Source organism: Aulonocara sp. 'chitande type north' Nkhata Bay, linkage group LG17 (assembly GCF_057382095.1).
Source record: "Aulonocara sp. 'chitande type north' Nkhata Bay isolate Kocher_YH1m ecotype deep benthic linkage group LG17, A_spYH_male_GT1.1, whole genome shotgun sequence".
Classification (NCBI taxonomy): Eukaryota; Metazoa; Chordata; class Actinopteri; order Cichliformes; family Cichlidae; genus Aulonocara; species Aulonocara sp. 'chitande type north' Nkhata Bay.
Window position 1 is genome coordinate 10,620,715 of NC_141360.1, and position 23,298 is coordinate 10,644,012.

At 41.4% G+C, this 23,298-nt stretch overlaps 1 protein-coding gene across 6 annotated transcripts in view; it reads right to left on the minus strand.

Moving 5' to 3' along the window:
- Nucleotides 1–23,298, minus strand: part of LOC147309664 (uncharacterized) — a 91,679-nt gene that overhangs the window by 12,276 nt on the left and 56,105 nt on the right. For all 6 annotated transcript variants that reach the window (XM_086270476.1, XM_086270473.1, XM_086270474.1 and 3 more), the window contains one exon: nt 6,765–6,837. In XM_086270476.1, the coding sequence (XP_086126602.1) occupies nt 6,819–6,837 (19 nt within the window). In that variant the 3' untranslated portion in view covers nt 6,765–6,818. The remainder of the gene's footprint in view (nt 1–6,764; nt 6,838–23,298) is intronic.

Sequence of the window (23,298 nt, forward strand, 5' to 3'; positions counted from 1 at the left end):
AAACTACCGCTATAAAGGTTTAACTAAAGCCTTAAAATAGCAATTACATCAACTGAGTTTCGTTTACAGAAAAAAAATCAGTGAGTGTATTAATATGTGTGTGTGTGTGTGTGTGTGTGTGTGTGGGAAGGGGGGGGGGGGGGGGGTGAGAGAATAAAGAGTAAGAGCAAGAAAAAGATGGTAATTAGTTGTGACTCAAGGTTTCCCTGACCATAATCCTCTGAACAATCTACACTCATACAGGTGTTCACTAAATCCAATTACCAACAGAAGAGGCAGTGGAGAGGAGAAGGCTAAATTATTTTAGCATTAAATAATACTGAAACGTTTTTGGGGGGTTGCCAAATAATAAAGTTGTATGTTGCACCTTCAAAATGCATTTTCCAGTCACTCGGGGAGACGGATATGCAAATGAAAATATTAGCAGAGCATCTACACTTCAGTCAGACTTTGAGTTTGTAGTTTACTTTTTCATAAATGACTTTGTGTTTATAGATTTCTGTCTTTTAAATAAGGTCAATAGCACTACCAACATGGAGCTTATACATAACAATAGCTGATAATATAGTGGACTCATATGACTGCCCCTATGTTTACAGAGCGCAACAAAGACGAGGCATTATATTTCAAAAGCTGCCTATTTATGTCAGGAGAGCTCATGCTCTTAAAAATGGTAATTGAGCTTTGGTACAGCACATGCATAATTACCTCTTTAAGACTGTCTCTGCTATTTCTTTTGTATTCCCGTGTATCGGTTTTAATATGCAAGTCCAGATATTGTGTACAGTAGATCCAGTATGTGTCACTGTGGTATTGTGCAGACCTCATCCTCTGATCCCCTGTATGGTTAAGCAGACCACAGAGCTCTGAGCAGGCTTTTGCAGCTTATTCAAATCAGAGCACTACTCCATCAAAGCTTCTGTTAGTTTAGCTTAATTGTAACTGAAATGAGATGAGATTAGAAACAAAGGCAGTCATTCTGTTACACAGTAAGCATGGGCAAGACTCTTCTAAACAGCACAAAGTAGTCAGCATAAAACTGTTAATGATTTTATGTCGAAAATTGCTTTCACCTGATTTGTACAATCAAATTCTAACCAAAATAAGACATGACCTGACTGAAAAAATAATAGAGTTATTTTTTAAATAAACATGCAAAGTATTAAACTTCTTCAACTGAACATCCCATAATAATAATAATAGTAACTATTATAATGAACATATACCTGACATGCTCATCCTAAACTATGGAGGTGTGCAGTGTGGAAAAAAGTTCATCAAATAAATGCACCAAAATAATGTAAATAATGCAAATGAATTCAATTTATTTCCTTTATATTAAACCAAATTACATCATTACACCTCATAGTGCATGTAAGGTGAAGAGGCCACGTTAATAGAGAGAAAACCCCAATATTTAAAATGACCGTCTATGAGCAAGCACTTGGTGACAGTGGCAAGGAAAAGCTCCCTTTTTATATGAATAAACTGCTGTGTGTGAAGACAGTGAAGAGTAATAATAATAAATGATTTAATGCAGAGTGGTGTATGAACATATAGAGAGTGCATAGAGGTGAGTGAAGAAGAAACAAAAAGTGCATCATGGGAAAGGAAAATAAAAACAGAATTCATTGTATGTCAGATTTATAAATTACCTGCATTATTTTACCAATATTCTAAATATGTTTGTTGATATATTTATTTACTGGCAATATAAGGTATACGGCATTGCTTGGTGGGCTTTTAACCCTGTTAAAGTACCATTCAATTTTTGGCATCTTTATTTCAGCACTGTCAGAATGTGAGAAAATCCCCAAATGAAATCGTAAACTCAAATAAAAACTTGGGAGTTCTGATCTTAATTACTTTTCTACTGCTTTGTAATATTGTTGTGACCAACTGCCTGTCTATGCTAGTGAGCTTGTTTGTGCTCTTCGCCCTCACCTGTAACTAGCGCTACAGGGAATGCTTGTCATGCTACTTGTGATCAACGTGTAGTCAGACAACATGATTTTGGCTTCTTGTATTTTTTTTTCTCAAATAAATATCCAGAAAATAAACTGTATCTTGTTTAAATGCTAGCACATCACTGGTATACTTCAAGGACACTTACATAACACACAAGTGAAGAAGAGCTTTGCGAGTGAAGATGAAGGTGGTTTACTGAAGTGAGCAGAAAGGGGAAAGAAGAAGAAGATTCTTGCTCCACTCCCTCCAAACTTGTAATGGAGGTTTGATTAGCAAGCATGTAATGTACTTTGCCCTGAAGCTAAAGGCGGGGGGAGGTACAGGGGGGTGTTAGAGGAGGCAGTGAAAAAAAATGGAGGGAGCATTATGGCAGGAAGAAGGTGGAGCGCATACAAGCTGCCCTCTCAGCAGGTCTCCTCATCCAACCTCTTCCCGCCACCCTGTCCACCTCCTCCACTCCTTAAGACGAGGACACAAGTTTCCCCCCTACTTCAAAACCTTGTGTCTAATGCCACCTCCCCATCCACCGCCACCTTCACCCCCTCCCATGCTGTATAAGTGGTGGAGGTGGGTGGAGTAGGATGGGGTTGGAGGTCAGAAGCAGGAAGAGTTTTTTTCTTTTTTTAACAAGCTGCACGTGTGCATGCAGGAAGTTGTTTGTGCACAGACACAATGCAAGTTTATTTGAATCCAGCAGGGAACAGTGAGCAATGTTGTCACTCAGCTGGTTTTAAGGTCAAAGGTTAAAGAAAATGTTGAGGTAGCACCCACCAGTGTGTTGCCTTCACTGGCAAAAAGAAAAATGAAACTAAAAGTCAGGGGAAAAAAAGTGTTTCTTTACACGCAGCAACAGAAATATTCATATCTGTATGAACAACTCTTCGGGGAGTCAGGTTAAATTGAGTCTTTGTCAATTTAAACTAAAAGATTCACTTTATAAATGATGGTGTAGTTTTAATAGTAACAATTCAAGGCACTGATGCTTTTAAAGTGACCCAGAAATTGTTTATCTTACTATGAATGAGCTCCCAGCCTTCAATCGTCATTTTCTCCTTTAACATAACTGATTATCTGCTAAAGTCACTTCCTAAATGTCAGGAAAGTTCCACCCAATCATGGAAATTATGAAAATAAAACTTCTTTTTAAATTTAAAAAAAAAAAAAAGTTCTAACAATCCAATCCAAACAATACAGTCTGTCCCTTTCTCTCCATCCTTCTGTCCCATCCACCGCACCGGATCAGCGTTTCTCTCCACCCCTCCTCTGCCTCGCTGTGCTGTCAGCTCAGGGTGTGAGCAGAACAACGTTAATGTGTGGAGACACCTGACAAGCCTGCTGGCCTTTAGGGCTCAGCCTAATCACTCTAGACCCGAACCCATCGGGAATTAAACCTGCAAAACCAAACAGTCACTGTGGGAGCTGGCTGGGAGCTGGCTGGCATCTGCTGGGGCCACTCCATCGGCTGCTGAGGGGAAAGGAACGTTGCAAATGGCGCGAGAACTGTGCTGTTTTAATGGACTAAAATCCACGACCTGGGTAGATTTATTGCCAAACCTGTTGTGCCATTAAGTAGCCAGGACATCAAGTAAAAAAAAACAACAAAAAAAACAACAACAACAAATAACAATAATAATACAAATGTTTCAAAGTTTTACTAAACTAAACGTATCTTGAGGAGAACTACCTCCTTCAATTCCTGTGAGTTATTCTATTCAGGGCTTTGATTTTTCATTGTAAATCCGACAGGATGGAGGTGTCAGAGTTGAATGCACGTACACACAGGAACACTTTCACGACCATTATATTAAAAAACGTCTAGAAAATTTAATACTGCACGACTACGGAGAGACCGACAAACGCTGATGTATGACAACATAAAGGAGGTTAAGACAGCGAGAGGCCAAGAGTCAGTCTGAAAATGTCACCGTAATGTGCTTGAAGTAACATTAAAGCTCTTCTCCACCATTCACGCTACAGTGCTGTGTTAACTTTAAAATTAATGGGGATTTTCCAGTGTTTAAAGTACAGTAGCTTGTTAACTCCAGTATCTGTTAAGCCACACTGGGCCCCTTCTCCACTCTCTCTCTCCAGATGCCCTCATTAATTTTAGATTGGCTCTAAATGAGTCTCCTTCATCGCAGCCAAGGGTTTGTAAATTGGATTCATTTATATTTAAATTGTGAAACAGGCGTGGTTAATGAGAGAGTCGTTATTTTGGGGGGTTATTTCAGATTGGGCCGATAGCCGGGGCAGCTCAGTGCTGTGCTGAACTAAAACCATCAGAGTAGAGGCACACGTGATGTTGGGCTTAACGTTTTCTCTAACACAAAAAAAATTAAACATGTTTAAATTAGATATATATTTTGAGGCACGTTGTTAATGAAAACGGTAGAATGTACAAGCACCTTGGCATCACCGTTTATTCTTTAACTTTAGAACATCACTTGGATCTAAGCTTCTAAAATGTTTTCTGTATGAAAATGTGAACAAAATTAGGGAGGAAAAACAACCGCCGTGTGTTTGTGTCCTTTGTTAACACCTAATTTAACACTCTTAAAACTAATGTGTCACTCTCAACGCATCTGTGTGGTTTTCAGCGCCGCATGTGCCAAAAACAAGCCGGTGAACGTGTTGACTTAACAGGTGCCTCTATCAACACATGACGCCCTGGCAAAGCAGCGGGACGCCTCTCAACCTAAACTGCTAAAACTAGAGTGTTGAAAGTGCCACATCTGGGGGGGGGAGAGAGAACACGAGGTGAGACGACAGAGATGTCCCCCCACCCCAAACCCATCCCTCTCATAAAACCCCCAAATCACACAGTGCTTTACAGCTGTACATCTCCTTGCAAGGCTTCTTACAGCTCTCGGCGTCCTATAGCAACCCCCAGCTTCTCCCTGCTAGGAATTTGACTGTTAGGAATCTAAGTGCCAGGCGTTTAAAACCTGAGGAATGCTATTGTTCTGGTCACAGCTGCACTAGCACTGGCCTGGCTACTGCTGCCACTGTGTGCGTGGGGAGGGAAGAGGGGGGGGTGATGGTGCAGGAGGAGGAAGAGGGCGGGAGAAGTCGAAGGTGTGAAAAAGGCAACTTTACGTGTTTTCAGTGCTCTGCGGTCTCATGACAAAGCAGCACATAGTTGACAGTAAGTTGACACATTCCTCCAGCCCGGCCTCCTCTCTGACTAACTGCCCTACTACTCTTCTAATCTTCTTACAGCATGAGATGCTTCACTGTATGTAGGTTATATCTGAAGCTTTAAAAAAATATATCAGATAAATGTGCACAACACACATGCTTGGAACTGATAAACACACAATGGTATGTATGCAGCGATGCAGTGGAAGATTAAAACTGCTAGTAGTATAGTTGGTGTTAGGTAAGCCCATACAGGAAATTTATAGTAGTTGAGGACAGGGCATTTTAAAGCTTCTTTTAAAAACAAAAGACATTTGTTGTCTTTTATACAGCTTGGCTCCAAGATGGGTTTCGCTCTCACAAAGCTAATTTCTCACTTTGTGACATGTTGATTCTTTATACCGCTGCTGTTTAATTTGGATGAAGGCAATAGTAGAGGTCTGGCAGCTTTGAGTAACAGGCATGTGTTTTTTCACTAGTAGAGCTGGTCAGTTTCTCTGCTTAAGCATATTTCTTTAAGGCTAGTCAAAATTAGCAAGCTAACGAAGCTAGTGCTACCATTAGCTAGCCTTTCCCTAGATCTACCCGCCCCCCAAACTGGCAGCCTTTGAAAGGTACTCCACAAATCATTAAGGGCCAGGTTTTAGTGTTAAAGACAAAGTACCGTTGGTACTGACAAAGAAACTGCAGTGACAAGACTGTGTGTAAGAGGAACTCAGAGATGTTTGCGACTGACCATGTTGCATATATATTTCTGGAAGTTCCTGGAAGTATTTCTGGAAGTAATTTACTAACACTGACATGCAGTTTACTGCTGACCACACCAATATTTAATGCTAGGAAAACAGCATGTCTTATTTTTTACGCTTGATATGAAAAAGAACAAACTGCGCCTGTGTTTAGAAAACAGTAAAACCGAGTAAAATCACTCGTAAAACTAACCACTCCCGTAAGTGCTATTTGGGACACTATTTTAATGCCATTTAATAAATCATTTAATAAACAAAACAAGAATGTGCTGTTGCTCTGGTACCAATACTAGTGTATATCCTCAAATTATTTTCAGTAGCTTTTAGCCACTCCTCGTGCAGATGGAGTTGCTCACTTTTTATAGAGATATCGGCGTACCACATCATAACGTTTGCTACTAAAATTATGTGCTGCCTGAAACAAGTAAAAGCTATTTGAGGGATGTTGGTTCATTTTCTTTTCACTTCAAATGAGCAGTTGGGTTCGGGGGTTGGGGGGGCTTTCTGCCCACTATATTGAATACAATTTTTATGTGACTGATTTTAGGTTGTTAATAAATAAAAATCAATGCCCGGCAATGTACTCTCAAGTGTGTTTGTGTGCAACTTTTACTATATAAATCTGTCAACAGCAGTGAGGATGCAAAGCTTCTCTCTCTCTCACACTCACTCTCTCCTTCTCTAGTAATTACCATCCAGCTGCTTGCAGGAACAATGCTTGGCTCTCTTCCAGACGGCTGACTTCATACACTCTGTGCCACGCTCAATTTGGAGCGCAGCGGAAGCTGGGCATGACTGGCACCCTCCAAGGCATTGCTGTCTTTTTCTATGGGACTCTGTGTGTGTTTGTGTGCATGAGTGCGTGTACGTGTTTGAGAGTGTGTATTTGGGTGTGTTCCCTAAACTTACCATTTGTCATTTTGCCATCCCGTTTCCCATTGTCCCGCTCTCTCACTCGCGTCTTCACTCTCTCGTTACATCACTAGAAGAAGAAGAAGAAGGGGTGAAAAAATGGAGTGTTGTTTTTAAGGGAAATCAGCATGTATTCTGCCTTGTTTCAGTATTCACTTGGAGATCTGTTTAGGAGCAGACCCAGAAGGAAGATTGCCACATACAGATGCTCAGATATATTTAATGGATGATCAGCAGAGTACAGAAACACGATAAAATCATTCATTCTGTGTGTTTAGCAGAGCAGATGTGGGTGAATTCATAGAAGGCAGATTTATGAAAACACTCTGGCTTGGTGAAAAGCTGCTGAGACTATAAGGTCAGAGTTCACAGTGAATCCATGTATACCCACAATAGTTCCCAGTGTTTCCTGATGCAAGGCTGTGTTACCAGGCAACGAGTAGTGTTCGGGGGCTAGTAACTTGCTGACTCCCCCCCTGTGCACTTCAATAAAGTTTAGATTCAGAAAGTTAAAGGTGACTTTGGTTAAAACGACTGCAAACTTTGCCTAAAACTAACGTCACAGCAGATCCACTCCCAGCTGTCTGAATATGAGAAACTCCCTCATTATGCGGGTCAGAGGAAACTATTGTTATCACTCCACTACAACACACACTCACAGACAGACAGCGTGAGGAGGAGGCGGGATGAGGGCACAACTCAGACAGAAATCGCTCAACACATATCTTTATATGGCTCCCTGCAGTCGCTCTATACAACTGTACACACGCACACACAAGCACACCCGTGCAAACAAAAAGCACGTACATAAACACGTACATAGTGCTCCCCTTTCAGACCCTGTCTTGGCTGAATAGGGGGCAGTACGAGCGGACTCTTCCTCGCAGCATAATGAAGAACTGTTTGGGTCCAGTACGCCGAGTTACGCCGATTTCACTGCCCAAAATAAGCCTCAAACATGCGCAAACACGAACACACACACATACTACCAGGCCCAGTCTGGCTCTTACTGTTTGGGACAGAGGGGCATTTAAAGAGGCGAGATAAACAGCAACAGTTGCTAATTGTTGCGTAACAACTCGACAAGGACAGAGCAGCGCTAAAACAGAAAGTCTTACAGTTTCATTTTGATTTGGGATTCAAGGCTGTCTCTTGACACTGGGTTTGACCACGTTTTTAAGGCGATACATTTGCGAATATACATGGCGATTTTCTGCTTTTTTTTTCTCATGAAGAAGACAGAATCCTTTTTATCCAGACATCGATCATATGGAATTAAAATGGGATTGAGATGTTTAGTTTTACAACCATATTGAGCCACCACCTAAACAGGCAGAAAGATATCATTGAACATTTAAAATAACAATAATAATAATAAATCAAAACTATACAAGGCAGGATATGTGATGCACAGACAAAAAACTAATTAAAATTTTTTCCAACTGCATAAAAATGTGCTGTGGATAAATGGTAATCTGTGTGTAATCCCCTCTTTAAGTGCTCTCACTAAGTGCTCTCATGCGCTCGTATGACTGGACAGGTAGAGCAATGGAAAATGAAAGAGGACAGGCTGGAAAACTGTAAGATTTACTTTGCTGCTAGCTAAACAAGATAGCTTTAGCTTGAATTTAAGCTGTCAATAATTTATAGCTGTTTGCAGCATCTCTTAGTCTTTCATCAGTCTCACATTTTGCTATCTAAACTTGTTATTGCATCATTATTAACACCTGCATCAGCACAGTGACAGAACATTAATGTAAATTACACCACAAAAACAGTAATGTCATTCCCCATTTGCAAGGCATATGACTGAGGCTGGTACAGCGTGGCACAGGACCAGGCCAAAGCAAACAGAGGTGTGTTTCTGATTTGACTGCTCGCTCAGTGCCGTTACAGAGTTAATACAGACGCTCACATAATGCAGTGTGGCTACCACCAATCAGCGGTGGTATTTTTGGAAAGTGAAGTAAAGAAATCTTGCACCCCTCGATATTCCTTCCCACTGTCGCCAAGTGCTTGCTCGTAGCGGGTCGTTTGATTGTTGGGGTTTGCTATATAGATATAACTGAATTGAACTTTATCACAAAGCTGGTGTAAGCTGTCATTTCCTAAAAAGTCATAGGGTAACTTCCTTAAAAGGGAGTTACAGGAGCATGCTATAAAAGAAGGTGTGCAGTTGGTTTTAGTTTAATCACGTTTGAATTGGTAAAAATTAGCTTAAAAAATCACGACCACCAGTTTTTGCAGTGTAGTTCTACAGTCATGGGCCCCGTCCCTGTGAGATTACTTCTACTAATATACACTGAGTGGACATGTAAGTTTGTCACGTATGCAGGTATGTATGCATCTATTGACCTGTGAGCACAAATGCATACGTGTTCATTTCTGGGTATCTGTGTGTGGATGCGCACATTAATGCACGTCCGTGTAAGTGTGTGTGTGTGTGTGTGTGTGCGTGTGTGTAATGGCAGTGGGCCCCCAGGGCTGGGCCCCCCACAGTTTCCAGCAGGATTGTGGGTAGCTGGGAGAGGGTTTGGATTCTGGCTTTGTCTGTCTCTGTGTGCTGACATCACTGTGCTGATGGCACCAAATCCCTGTTCTACTGCACGCAGCACTTTCTATACAAAACACAAATACAAACACACATTCTCACACATGCGGACACATGGTACAAGTAATGCCAACTTAGCCAAAAAAAAAAGAAAAAAAATGCGCTTTCTCTTTTTGACACACATCCAGACATCCATGATGCGGCTATGCCATCATACCGTGAGCTTTTTAGCAGATATTTGACGCTGTTGTCGACCTGTAGATTTTTATAAAGCAATGACAGCTTGTTTTCAAACTAATGATCACCAAACTGACATTCAGTCACCAGTTAAAGATAAATTTCAATAATTCCTTAAAGTTTTCCACACTGACTTTTTCAGATTCATCCAAGACAACATTAAAACATGCACGTACAAGGATATTATGATATTCATGGTATTTACATGTTTTCCTACATACTGAGTATTTCACTGTTTCCTCTCAGCAGCTTGTGCCACACACGAGTCTATTTGCTTCTGAGCTCAACTATCTGACTGCGTCTTTACATAGCCTGGTTAAATATTAACTGAGAGCCTTTCTCTTCCCCCTAGTGCTGTCTTTGGTATGTATGCAGCTAGCAGGAGGGCGGGAGGCGTCGGGTAATGACGGTGACAACACTTCCCCCTCAGCCTAGAGGAAATTGGTAATTGGTTTTGTAAAAAGTACATCACTAAATTGTTTATTGGTTGCTTTAATTTGTTCGATAGAGAGAAACGAGGCCAGCGTCAACGTGCCAGAAAAAAGTGTTTACCAGGGGAAAAAAGTTTCAAGGTGATAAATGATGATACCAAACAGGTTGCCTTGAGATTTCAACTGAGAGTCTGAAGCTGCAGCAGGATGAGTTCTTCTCAAATGGGAAGAAATGTTACATTTTAATGCATTCAAAGTGTTGATATGAACATATTTAAGAAAAAAAAAGAGAACCGGAGCTATGTTTCCTAAAGATCCCATTGTGAATTTGTTTTCCATTTCATTCTTGGATAGGGATACAGTGTCTTGCTCAAGGGACACTTCAGGGTAGCAGCTGCCTGCTGACGCAGATTCACCCTACATCCTCTGTTTGAATAGCAGTCTCTAAAAACCACTCATCCTGCTTGATGCCCTCGTGTGGTTTTGTACTTTGCAGGTCATACAAGGGCTTAATATCTACACACAGAAATACCACGAGAAAAAAAGCATGAACATCAAGCACACACACACACGCACACACTGCTCCTAAGAACCCCAGAAAGCGATTGGGATGGACCCAGCACTCAGAGCCACTCAAAGCCAATCAAAGCTGATGATAGCACAGACGTTTATACTATCCATCAATCCACTGCCTCTCTCTCTCTCTCTCTCTCTCTCTCTCTCTCACACACACACACACACACACACACACACACACACACACACACACACACACACAAAAGCATTTTTGAAAACTGCCTTCTTCAAGTGATCTCCATCCACATATCACTGAGGAGGTAAAGGGTTATCATGGTAACGGAGAAAATGTGAGCACAATGATGCCAATGGTGCATTTGTACTACCGGAGAAGTGAAAGACTAACTCATAAAAGATTGATCAAACATTCATTTGGCAGGGTGAGCTTTCTGCGGAGATGCTGGCTTACAGGTGAAACACAATGTCCTGAAGTGTTTAGGTGAATTCTGAATATATCAGAGGAAGGCTCTGCGCTCTGTCCTCTGATGAACAGTGGGTGAAATGTATTTGTAAAAGGAACTCAAAGTGAGTAGATGGGTTGAAGCCTGGGTTGCCATTCTCTACATGTGACGCACGGGGAATCTGATTAGCACTGAAGTCATAGTTTTACTGAGTTTTACTGTGCTGCTGTTCATACGGCACTGTGGAAAAGAAAAAGTGAAGAGGACTCAAACTATCAAGGCAACACGATTCAGTTCCTTTTAGTGTTGTTGACTTTACTTTGATTTTAGACAACACTTCTGGGAACCTGAATGTCCTCGCTCATCTAATTACTCTCTTGAGGTTAATAATAAAATTCTTGCTCAGCGGCATGTTCCCTGAGCCTGGGTTTGTGTTTCCTTCAGGAAAACTGGTGATCTTTAATTTGCTGGGTAAATGTGATAAGCACTACACCGACACACTGCTACAAGACACTCTTCTTTTATAAATAAATGTTATTATGTCCCCATAAACATATGTAAGGAATACTGAATAAAAAATTGAATAGAACACAGCAGCATTTTTTAATCTGCGAAACAATACATGGTTCTGAACAGATAAACGTCTTCCTGCCTGGTGTTGATTACAGTAACTTATGTGTGTTATACGATATAGATGCAGTCTACAGATTGTAGTTCAGATCTTAGCTTTATGAAATATTTTCCAATAAAATTAAAAATCACTGCATTTCTGAAAACGACTAGCCTTTGACGTAAGCTCACAAGATTTTTTGTTGCTGCTGTCACATCTTTAATCTTTAAAGATAATCAAATGATAGCTGTCTTTTTCTTTGTTCTTTATGAGGATAAAACTTACATGCAGATGATTAATATACTGGCAAGGTTGTTTTGTTGAATGTCCATATATGTTTACTTTATTCCTTTAAAAGTTTTAAATCAACTTCTCTATCTATATCTATCTTTCTAGCTGTCCATTTCAACAGACTCACTTTATTGGACTCATTTAATCCTGCACTTTAGATTTCTCACTCACAAAGAAGCAGTTTACTCTGGGTTTATTTACCCTGGTGGAAAAACAGTCTTATTAATGAGCTAAATCTTATTAATTGCACTCATTTCAAAGAACCTTGAATGATGAATGGGCTGTTTTATTTCATTCAAAAAGTTTAATTTTTAGTTGTCCCTTTCCAAAAATTGTTTAGTCTCATGATTCAAGGTTTTCTACACGAGGGTTAAAAAAGTCTACTTCATTTTTTTTTTATTTTGTAAATTCTGATAAACAAAATCATATTTTTTTATGATTTTGGGGAAAAAAGAATCTACTTTACACCAAAAAAAACATGTCATAATTTTAAAGCTGACAGTTTTTGAAGACTTTACAGGTTTAGGAGTTTAAAATGTCCCAAATTTGAATACGATCAAATATTAGTTGGGAAAAATTTGCTCAAGGCACACTTTTCCTTCATAGATATTGGTTAGTAATTTTTCTATCTGTTTTCTTTTACAAAAGAAAATACACATATAGAGAATTCACTTCCAGGTTAACCTGTTTTTCTTCAAAATATTTCAGAAATGCTGTATTAATCACATCAGAACGATTAAAGGGTAACTTTTTTGTTTCAGTCAAAAAAGGATGGATGGATGTGAGACACAGATAATCTAACAAACAGCAGACACTCACGCAGTGCGCACATCTGCCTTCATCTGCCTTAAACCAAATTTCGCAACATGTGAAAACCTTCTAATAAACTTTTAATGACCACTCCGCGCACACAGCCCGTCCTTTGAGTGCTGCTTCTCTTTCTCTCACCCACGCACACACACAGAAGGTCCTGTCAGGGCTAACTAAGCGCAGTGGCGGGCAGGGCAGCATTTGGATTGGCTGGACAGGGGTTACCGGGGGTTACGGTGGATTTGGTGGACCACCTGCTGAGCCTCAGCCGCCAACTGACTAAAAACATTTACATCAGAAACCACCCAGGATAGGGAAAGAGAAAGAGAGGGGAAAGAAAAAAAAGAAAGTAAAACTAAGAGACGGAGGAAGTTGAGACAAGAAGCACTATTCATGGAAACTTTACTCGTCATCTGCTCAGTTAACCTGACTCATCTCTTGTTTTTACAGATGACTGTTGTGCCACAAGAGAATAAATCAGTTTATCGCGTACAGCGCAGGTTCCAGTAGCGGTTGTTTAACTAATACCGATTCAGCTTTACAACCTGTTCACTCACTTTTGTTTTACAATAGTTTATGATGAGGAGTCCAAACCTGCAGCGGCAGTGTGGAAGCAGTCGAGGGCTTCTGCGCCTGCTCGGAGTGCAAGCATTTGTCGGAGACTGATGGGCTGAAACTCTTGCCCAATAGCCAGATTGTTTAAGGTGTGAGTGGACACACTGCCAGAGCTGTTAGTGTGCACGGGGAGACTTTGGCTTACAGTCAACGGGACAACAAAGTTTCATTGACAAGGCTTTGGTGACCGTTGAGCCTCGCTGGGCCAGAATTAATGGTTTTGTTTTTTGGGGGTGGTGTCTGTATGCTGCTAGTACTGTACCAGCTCCTCTGATACGTGGACGGGGAAGACTTGAGCTTTAACAGCTTTAGATGCACTTTTATTTTTCCTGTCAGTACAATGGTGGTACTTTTCAACAAGTTAGGACATCAAAATCCGCTGTCAGGTAAAATTTCCTTCAGAAAAAAGAGAAGGATAAGAGATGAAAGCAGACACTTTCTTTATGTTTACTCCCTTCGATTTCTTCCACTTTTCAGACGTAAAAGCTTTGAAACACCCATTAGCATAAATCAGCATTGAGGTGTGGGTTTGCTGATCATCATACTAAAGGACTGAAAGTGATTGAAGTCAGTGAGCTGCAGAAAATCCCAGCACAACAATGTCCGATATCACTCATAATCAGCTTAATTTCGATCCGAGAAATCTCTAAAAGTTCTGACACCACAACTGTTTTAGTAGCAGAGCTTTGCAGTGGCCCTTGCCCCTCCAAATACATCAATTCCCCCTCCGGATCCCCTCATGTATAAGGGCCCAGGCCCATACGGGGGTCCCCTCAACACCCCTACTCTGTCTTTGGCTCTGTGTGTGTCGGTGTGTGTGTGGTTGGGGAGGGGGGTTAGTCTGACCCGCAAACTGACCTCCTCAAACTTCAAACTGAATACTTCTGGCAGTTACCACGACGACAGAGCTCTCCAAGCCTTATCCTACTTACCGAGACGAGACGAGGAGCGAGGAAGAGGTGGGAGGAAGGAGAGCAGGAGCGAGGGAGGTAAAGAAGGAGAAGAGCGACAGAGAAAGAGAGAGAGAGAGCGGTGTGGACAGAGAGAAAGATACTGGTGGGGGGGTGGGGGGGCAAAGAGGGAGGCAGGGAGGACAGCCAGACAGAAAGCGAGAGTTGCTGCTGTTGCATCTCTGTGTTTTTCATGAGTAGACAGTTTACTGGGAGATTATTCACAGTCTGGTATTTAGCCTTATTAGGCCACTGCTCCCAAAGCAGACTTCCCTCCCATCATCCACTGCCACATTGGAGATTTTTTTATATATTTATTTGCTTGTTTCACATTTCCTTCACCTTTGTGTACATTCAACTTGTAGTAAATGCACAGTTTGCACTTTTTTCCCCTCTTTAAACGGAAGAAATAATTCAGGGTGGGTTGTGCGGGGATCTGGAAGGAAAAGTCCTGTTGGTTTTCATTGGATAGCGTTAGGCAGTTGGAGCACTCCCAGAGCTTGGGGAGAAAAAAAAGCGACTGATTGAATTGTCAGAACAAAAGATGAGCAGGTTTGTCAAAGGCACACATTTGTGTAAACAAAACCTGGAAGAGTAACTTTCAGGAAGCATTGTGCTGAGATAAATCCAATCACAGAGCCTACAGCAAAAGGTTGAAATCAGTCCAGCTGCAGATTTTGGATCACGGTTGTTAAATGATTGCTTAATTAGAGGCAGTAACCTTTGTAATCAAGGTTTAAACACTTAATACAGTTGGGGAGAGGTTTTGGTTTAAAAAAATGTATCATGACAATAAGTGGGCAGGTTTCTCTCTACCGGTCGACACTTTGACACTTTCCTAGTCCAGTCCACAGTTACAGAGTTGTTCGAGCATCTATCCCAGCTAACGGGGGAAAGCGACCAATAACTACCGGGGAAAAAACAAAAGCTCTTTCTTACTCTTCTCTGACCCCATGTAAAGCAAGGCTTGTGACTAATTTCAGTGCAGATAATGCACTTAATTTATAGCCACTACATCGTGTAATCAACATTTCTTTTAATTTACTACCCATCCACGCAACAACCATGACCTCCTTCATCTGAGGACTGTGACTGTAAATGGACTGGCACTTACATGCTGCCTTTCTACTCAGTTGAGTGCTCAAGGCGCTTTCTTCTGCAGGTCTCAGTCACTCGTGCAATCACCCAATCGCGCACACATTCACACAGTTGCATCAGGAACAACTCAGCTTTCCCGAAGACACTTTGGCACACGGGCTGAAGGAGATTATGAGGAGTCAGGCAGGCATCGATCCACCGACCTTGCCATTCGTAGACAACCTGCTCTCCCACCTGAGCCACACTGTTTGTTTTTTTAAAGGAAAGCATCTATGCCAGTTTTTGTTGATGATCCAAAAGTTAGAAATAAGCAAGTTAATTAAAAATAATAATGATAATAATAATGCAGTATGTTAAATTTGCCACAGCTCTAATTTGTGCCCCTGAATGGCTTCTTCTCCATAGCAACCACATCCAAGGCTAATAGATATTGTAGTATTTCAAGCAATCAGGCATACCAAAGTAAATGGAAGAAAGTTGTAATAGTAGCCTTTATATGAATCCATAATACTTTTAACTATTCGAGAGTTTTCCACGCTTCTTTGTTTGAGAGCACTGAAGACTGGACTGGTGAAAACGATGTATGGATTCGCACCTCCTTCTGCTTTTTTACTGTTATTGGATAATTTGCCGTTACTTTGCAATTTCTAATACGCGCATTGATCGGCACGTTTGAACTTTTTCAGGCTACGCTTCTTCACACGCTGTAACCATCTTAGTAGGCAACAATTTATTGCTAATGGCTTCCTTAAAGTCACCTCCCTCCTACTGTTTAAATATCTTATAAGCTCATTAAGAAGCACAGCCAGAGGGTTCCTGCCCATCGAGTCTCAAACAAAAGTCAACTGGACTGTGTCTGATTTAGACAGTAATAGTGAAAGAATGACAGACGGAAGTAAAGCAATGAGGCCTGTCATGATTTTATGTGTGTGCAACTGTAAATGTTTGACGGCATGCGTATGCCTTGAGAAAAGCAATTCAAGAGAGATCAAAATCAATAGTCTGGGTGTTTGTGTCCCCGGGCTTGCTGTCACTCACGCACCCTAATATTAAGGCGATTGATCCATCTTTGCCTTAATCTGTGCTCAACAGCTTCACCTGGCTCATTCCCAGGGCGACACAGTCTACAAAGAGACTCAAAACTCCCAGTAATGGGACAGCCGGCCCTGCTTCTCCATCCCGCTGTCTGGTTTCTTCTCTCTTGTCCTGTCCTCACTTTTTATAGCCATTCATGTCTCTTCTTGTATTCCCCTGATTTATTTTGCATCTTTTTATCCTATCACATTAAATATAGCTGCTACATATTGCCCAGGCTGACCTGTCTTGTCCTTCCTTGTCCTGCCAAGTCCATCCCAGTCTTGTCCCATCCTTTCTTTTGCTGTCTTAAATTCCAGCTATCCTCCTCCCTTCCTGTCATGCCTCTCATGCATACAGTGATTGTGGAATCCTAAAAGTCCTTTTGGTAGGAAACTGAAATTTTGACTGTGAAACAAACACAAACAGTTACTAAACCTCCTTTAAATCACCTTTTTATCACTACATTGCAATGCCACCGTGTCATCATGACTTAATCTGCGCTTGTTTAGAAGTCACTGTAGTGATGATCTCAACATCGAAAATGAACAGCATAATCTTTTAAGTGTGTCCTGAGGGACACAGTGGGGTAGAGGATGATGTTCGCATTAAAGCGGCGGCTGTGAACATAAACCGCAGGCTGTCTGGACTAACAGTCCGAAACGCTCCCTCGGGGCGGCGCTGTACGTTTGAGCTCCGTCAGTCTGTAAATCGGTAAATGATCCCGGCTGTCATTTAATCAATATGAACAGGGAGCAGCTGTCGCACATCATCGACTCCCCTGGGGGCCGTTGTTGAGATGCAGCACTAAAAGAGAACGCGCGTGAATGCAGTGTGTGTGTGTGTCGGATCCATTTTTCACAGGTATTTATTGTGACAAGCAGTGTAGCTGCAGAGCATCCTCTGGCTTCTCAGGGTTGTATGGTCAGTGCAAAGAGGGTACTGGCTGTTGATGAATTTTGCCCTGAAGGAACAAATTTAGTGATTTGTTGATGGAAATCGACTGCCAGCCCTTTTGAAAATTAATTGTTAGTTCATCTTCTCATGTTTTATTTTATTTCCCTATAAAGACAATATCTGGAGTCATTACTGGATTCAAAATATTGTAACTGTCTTGTGGTTTCAGTGTTGCCGTTCATTTTTTTAATCTGTTTTTTTACTTCACATTTTAAAGACTGAACAAGTTTACAGTGTAACCATGAGGTCTCTTTGACTTGTAGTGATTTTTTTGTGCCACGAGTTTAACAGAAACATGATTTCAACCACTTTCTCCTTGCAGGGACTCTGAGAGACGACAAAGCCGGTAACAGGAAAGATTTCTGGATGATTTATTTATTTATTTTTTGGTGGGGGGGGGGGTCCCCCTCTTTCTCTCTCCTTTCCTTTCGCCGCCTCTCCTTTTCTTTTTCCTCCTTTCCTTTTCTCTCCTCTTGCCTCCTCTCCTCTTCTAACGTGAGACAGTGAAATCTCATCCAGCCACTCTGCCTGCCCTTACAGCCAGCAGGGAGGGACATGTCATTTCATTTGTGTGCATGTGTGTGTGCGTGTGTGTCCCTTTACTGTGCAACACACAATGACGAGAGCACAGGGAGGAGGCAGGTTGTGTGTGTGTGTGTGTGTGTGTGTGTTGGGGGGGGGGGGGGGGGGGGGGTGACAGGGCTCTGATCTCTCAGATAGGGAGATAGCCACCTGATTCAAATGGCTCGCTTGTTCCCGGCAGTCACTTGATCGGCGTGTGAACTGACTCCTCGCTTATTTACAATCAAATGCTGCAGCACTGACCTGCCCAACCCAACCTATTGCAGACATCTCTCTCTCCCTCTCTCTCTCTCTCTCTCTCTTTCTCTCTCTCACTTTCTGCCCTATATTTGCCATGTCCCTCTCCCTCCCTCCCTCCCTCACGCACGCACGCACACCCACCCACACACATACAGGTGTACTCATAAACCTGTGATGGAAACTTCCAGCAATGAGCTGCACTGTAATGATCATGCAATCTTTTGAAATATGAGCTCGAGTAAAGGGGGTGGGTTGCGATTATTTTTTCATATTAATACATTTATCACATTTGTAAGATCACATATTAGTGATTAAGCCACTCAATCAAATAGTTAATGCTTCAGTGTACAAGAAGATTTTTTGTTTTGATGTATTTTTTTTCTGGAAAATATACGCCGGCACTATCAGTGAAGCAAATCATAATAAATGAACAACTGTAGTAAAAAAAATGTCAGTATTGTAGCCTAACAGCGCACAATGAACACTTTAAAGCTCAAATATATCTGGGTGCAGAGTTACATTAAGGGACACACTTTCTTCAGCTACAGAACTATGGTTCCCTAGAGAGAAATGCTTTTCCCGATTGGATAAAAAGAAGATGAAGAGCATATAGTATGTTACACTAAAGCCTGGTTTCTAAGTCTGTATCTTTATGGATGAAATGAGAAACTAGGATGAATTGAGGTAAATATAATCAAAGACAAGGTGACATCTTTTTTCTTAACAACAGATTTTCAGAAATAATTAACGTTTTCATATCATCATTTATGAGTAGAGCTGATTTCTATATTTTTATAATCATTACAGTAATCTTAGTTTCTTCCTGTTTCGTGTGTGTGCTGTGCTACAAGAAGCAGCAAGACTCTAATCTAATCCAGTCCAATCTGAGCTAATCTGCACCCACTTGTGAGATAAAACAGAAGATTTTGCTGCATATCCACTACAGATCTGCAGACGGGATTTCAGACCTCGCTGAGTGACTTTTAAAGGTAGAAGAATGAAAACAGCAAATTAAAACACCATCTGAAACATTTAACGTGTAGAAAATAATAACCCTGCCCACCATTACAACCCCCAGTCTCAAATTCTTGTGAGTCTGGGAGAAACAACTTCAGTCTACTGCATCTGCTTGCCCATCCGTCCATCCGTCCGTCTGTCTGTAACTGTCCTGTCTGATTATCTCTCCCAGTTGGCCCCGAGGGGACACCCACACTGAAAGAGGCCACTCTTCCATTCAACAACAGCTTCTGTCAGAGACACGAAGAGAGGGAGACCTCAGAGTCACCAGCTCCAGAATAGCCTGATAGTGACTGATGCAATCAATCGAAATCTACACTACAGTCCGCACCATCGTCCAGCGAGCCAGATTTTACGCATAATAAAAGGAAATTGCTCTCGCTCGGAGCTGAGTAAATGCAGAAATTTTAAAGAGGGAAGGCTCCATGCCACGCCGTGTTCGCCTTCCTTTAAGACTCTATGTTTTCAATTCTTGAAAAAAAGGGGGAGAAAACACTAGTAGGATTTTGTTTTGGGCCAAATAAAGAGTCATAAATTCCCTGAACTCTGAACTGTCTGACAAATTTCAGTCAGTTTAAACCAGCACATTTGTAGCTTCTCTAGTTCCTTGCTTCAATGCAAAATGTTTAAACTCGCTAAGGATGCAGAATACAATGTAAGTAAACAAAGAGAAGGTCAGATAAATAATTCAATACTGGAAGAGTTATGGCATTTCTACGTGACAGAAAGTGATCTGCGTGTCGACACGAGTTATCAAAACAGTATCGCCGCAAATCAAAATGTGCCTGCTGCTGCTGAGGCCCAAACCATAAAACCATTTGGCAAATGACACATGGAGGATGTTTTCAGCCTTTATCTGATAGTTAGAGACCAGAGAAAATAAGGGGAAAGTGAGGGAAGACAGAAGCGGGCCCTATGTGTATGTATACACTGCGCTTGTAGCAGAGGAAAGTGTCGTGCTGATATCTCAGCAGGCTTTCAGGAACTGCACCATCTCTGTGACATGTTGTAATACAAGTCTAACCTTATAAACCCCACATGAACACATTTTCTTCCAAGTGTTCCTTAAAAACGAAACCCAGTGTTGACTGATGACATGTGCCACAATCTCCACAACAATGACAGCAGAATCCCTCTGAAATTACACTGGTTTAATTAAATATTAGTAGCACTGGGTGGTAAAAGTTGTATACTTTGTTTAAAGTGTATAACAATGTTGTTAAAACTGTAGATACACTACTAAAAGGTGGCCCAGTTTAGAAACATCCATTCAAACACTATAAACAGACATGATCAAGCCTGTTTCACTTGTTTGGGTTTGGAAAAAGTGATCAGAGTTCTCGTGGTTTTTCTGTCTGTACTGTTTGGATATTGTCCAGGTTTGATGTATGATTGTTCTTGGGTTTGAAAAGACTGAAGCCTGCTTTAACATTTATCATTTACGAACTTTGTATAATCCATAAATAAGCAAAAAAGAAATAGGTAAAAATCTCAGTTTGAGAAAAACAAAAAGGCTAGAGTTTTTTCTTTTTTTAAGAGTGTGCATCTTTGCTTTTATTTTGAAAAGCAATCAGATGAGCTAACTGCGTTGGACCAGTCTGCAAAATATCAGACTGTTTTAAATATATTTTATCTGTTCTAGAACGGTCTTCATAATGGGTGTATGCTCTTTAGTATCATTTGGCCGGACTTTCTGCTGTACTAAAACACTAAAACCACACCTTTTCACCCATTTAGCCCCACTTTTTTTCTCAGCATGCATTTCTAGATGTGTCATATTCTAAAATAGGACAGCACCCGCCGCCCCCTCCCGATTTAATGTGCGAGTGTAGTTGTTGGTCAACAGTTGGGTCGGGGGGCCAGGCAGAGGGAGGGGGGCCCGGGAACAATGGACTGTGCTGTTGTGCTGGACTCGGTGGAGAGAGAGGGAGAGAGTCGGGCTGATGACAGAGTGAAAGAGGTTAGTGTCTATGCTGGGAAATGAGACCAGAGGAGGGAGGGTGGTGGTGGTGGGGGTTCCTGTGTCTGTTGGCTTGTTAATGATGATTCAGTCCCATCAGCTCAACAGCCTTCTCTATCAAAGAGTCTCCGAATGCCTGCAAACCACCTCCAGCTATGGTGCCCCGACAGAAACAGGCTCCTGACAGTAAACCTGTCAGCTACACTCATTCTAACATGAAACAATATGTCGCTGTCACACTCATCTTTGGCTTCATGCGCGGAAATCTGGTGCAAAAATTCAAATCAATCAAAATTTGTCTGCCACGTGTTTCCTGTGCAATCGGTATTTTATTGTTTGACTTTTAACAGTTTGGAAAATAAAGAGTGCCGGGAAAAAAAGAAAAAAGAAATAAATGCTTAAAAAACATCGGTTTTCTCCATGTGGAACATGAATAAAGGGCTTGAGAGCTTCGGTGATGCTCTCGGCTGTGTAGACTAACGAACACTAAATGTATCCAAAGACTGACTCTGGGAGCAAAGAAATCGAGACCTCGGTTTCAAATTCGCCCTAATTCGAAAAGTGACGCTGTCGAAAATCAAAAGTACGACACCTCAGCCAAGTGGATCGAAACTTTCACCGGTGGGGGGTGGTGGCGGTCGATGGGTGGGTGTGGTGGGTTATAATGAAAGAAAAAGCCAGTCACTGCAGCACAGATCGGCCCTTTCTGTGTCTCAGCAGAACACCCCACCCGTCCACTTTCCCTCTCCTTTTCCCCTCCCCCTCCCCCCCCCCGGGTCTCCTTGAGTTGCCTGAGCCGGCCTTGGGGTGGCAGTCAGCCTAGAAACCCGCTCATGTTGTTCCAGACAAACGACATGCTGTGGGAGTCGGGAAATTGTCGCTCTGTTTTATAAAGTCTACAGAAGAAAAATGCATATTATTATTATTATTATTATTATTATTATTATTATTATTATTTATTTATTTTATTTTATTTTTTTAATTGAGATTATTGACTGAGTTTATACCTTTCTGCCTTTGAATCACTTCCGATGTCCACTCTTTATTTATAATCGGACATCGGGTGGACTTTCCCGACAAACTAGTATATGTAGAGGATGCTTTAGTGCACGCTCACCGCCCTCACCGGTCTCCTAATTTCCGGACAAGAAAGGACCGATTTTCACTTGTAACTGCAGGAACGGACCTCACACCGGTCACCTGTTGCTCTAAAGAGACGAAAAAGCATAAATATGCGCGACACTGGTTTGATTAAGACACCTTTGCGCACCGCCAGCGTCACTAGCAGTGCGTAATCTCTGGCTTTCCTCTAATCGCTTTGATTTTTTTTCCTTTCTTTTCTTTTTTTTTTTTAGCGATCATATAGCTCTTGAGTGAAACTCCTGAATTGGAGCTGCATTGTCCTCTCCCCAACAGCAGCCAGCAGGCTCAGCAGCCAGCACAGCCAGCCAAGCGTTTGACGTTATTAAATAATAAAGAGATGCTGATCTGGTAGCATTGTTGTGAAGGGAAAAGGCCAATTAGCATGCCGTTATACTGTCATTATGGCTGTATTAACTCGAATTAGTTATAAGACAATGTGCTTTTTGATACTTGCATTTTGTATGTGTGTGTGTGTTTTTTTATTTCTAGATTTTTTAATGAGTGTATGACAGAAATGAAGACTGAAAGTACAGCTACATTAAACCGGCATGCAAGGAAACAAAGATTAAAATAATTAAAGTTATCCTTAATTATTAAATTCGATTCGATATATATATATATAAATATATGGAGTTTAGAATTCATTCCAAATATATTGTAAGTGGCCCGTGAACAGTAAAGATTTGTTTCCTCTAATGAGCCCTCTAATTTATCGACTCTACTCGTTTTTGTGGCAAAGCTCGGGTCCGTTTTAGCGCATGGCAAGAGAGGTTTCCTACCAGGCTACAGCAACCTGCGCCAGGCCTTACGTTGTTTTAGCCAGAGGGGAAAAAAATATTCACATCCCTCTGTATCCATCCCTCTCCCAGCCTTCTTTATCCTGGCTTCAGTTTTTATACAAGAAGCAAAATGAGGCGTATATGATCAGTTCCATGATCAGCTTTAATCAAGAAAATTTAATCGATCTGCAGCCCTTACATTATGTTCC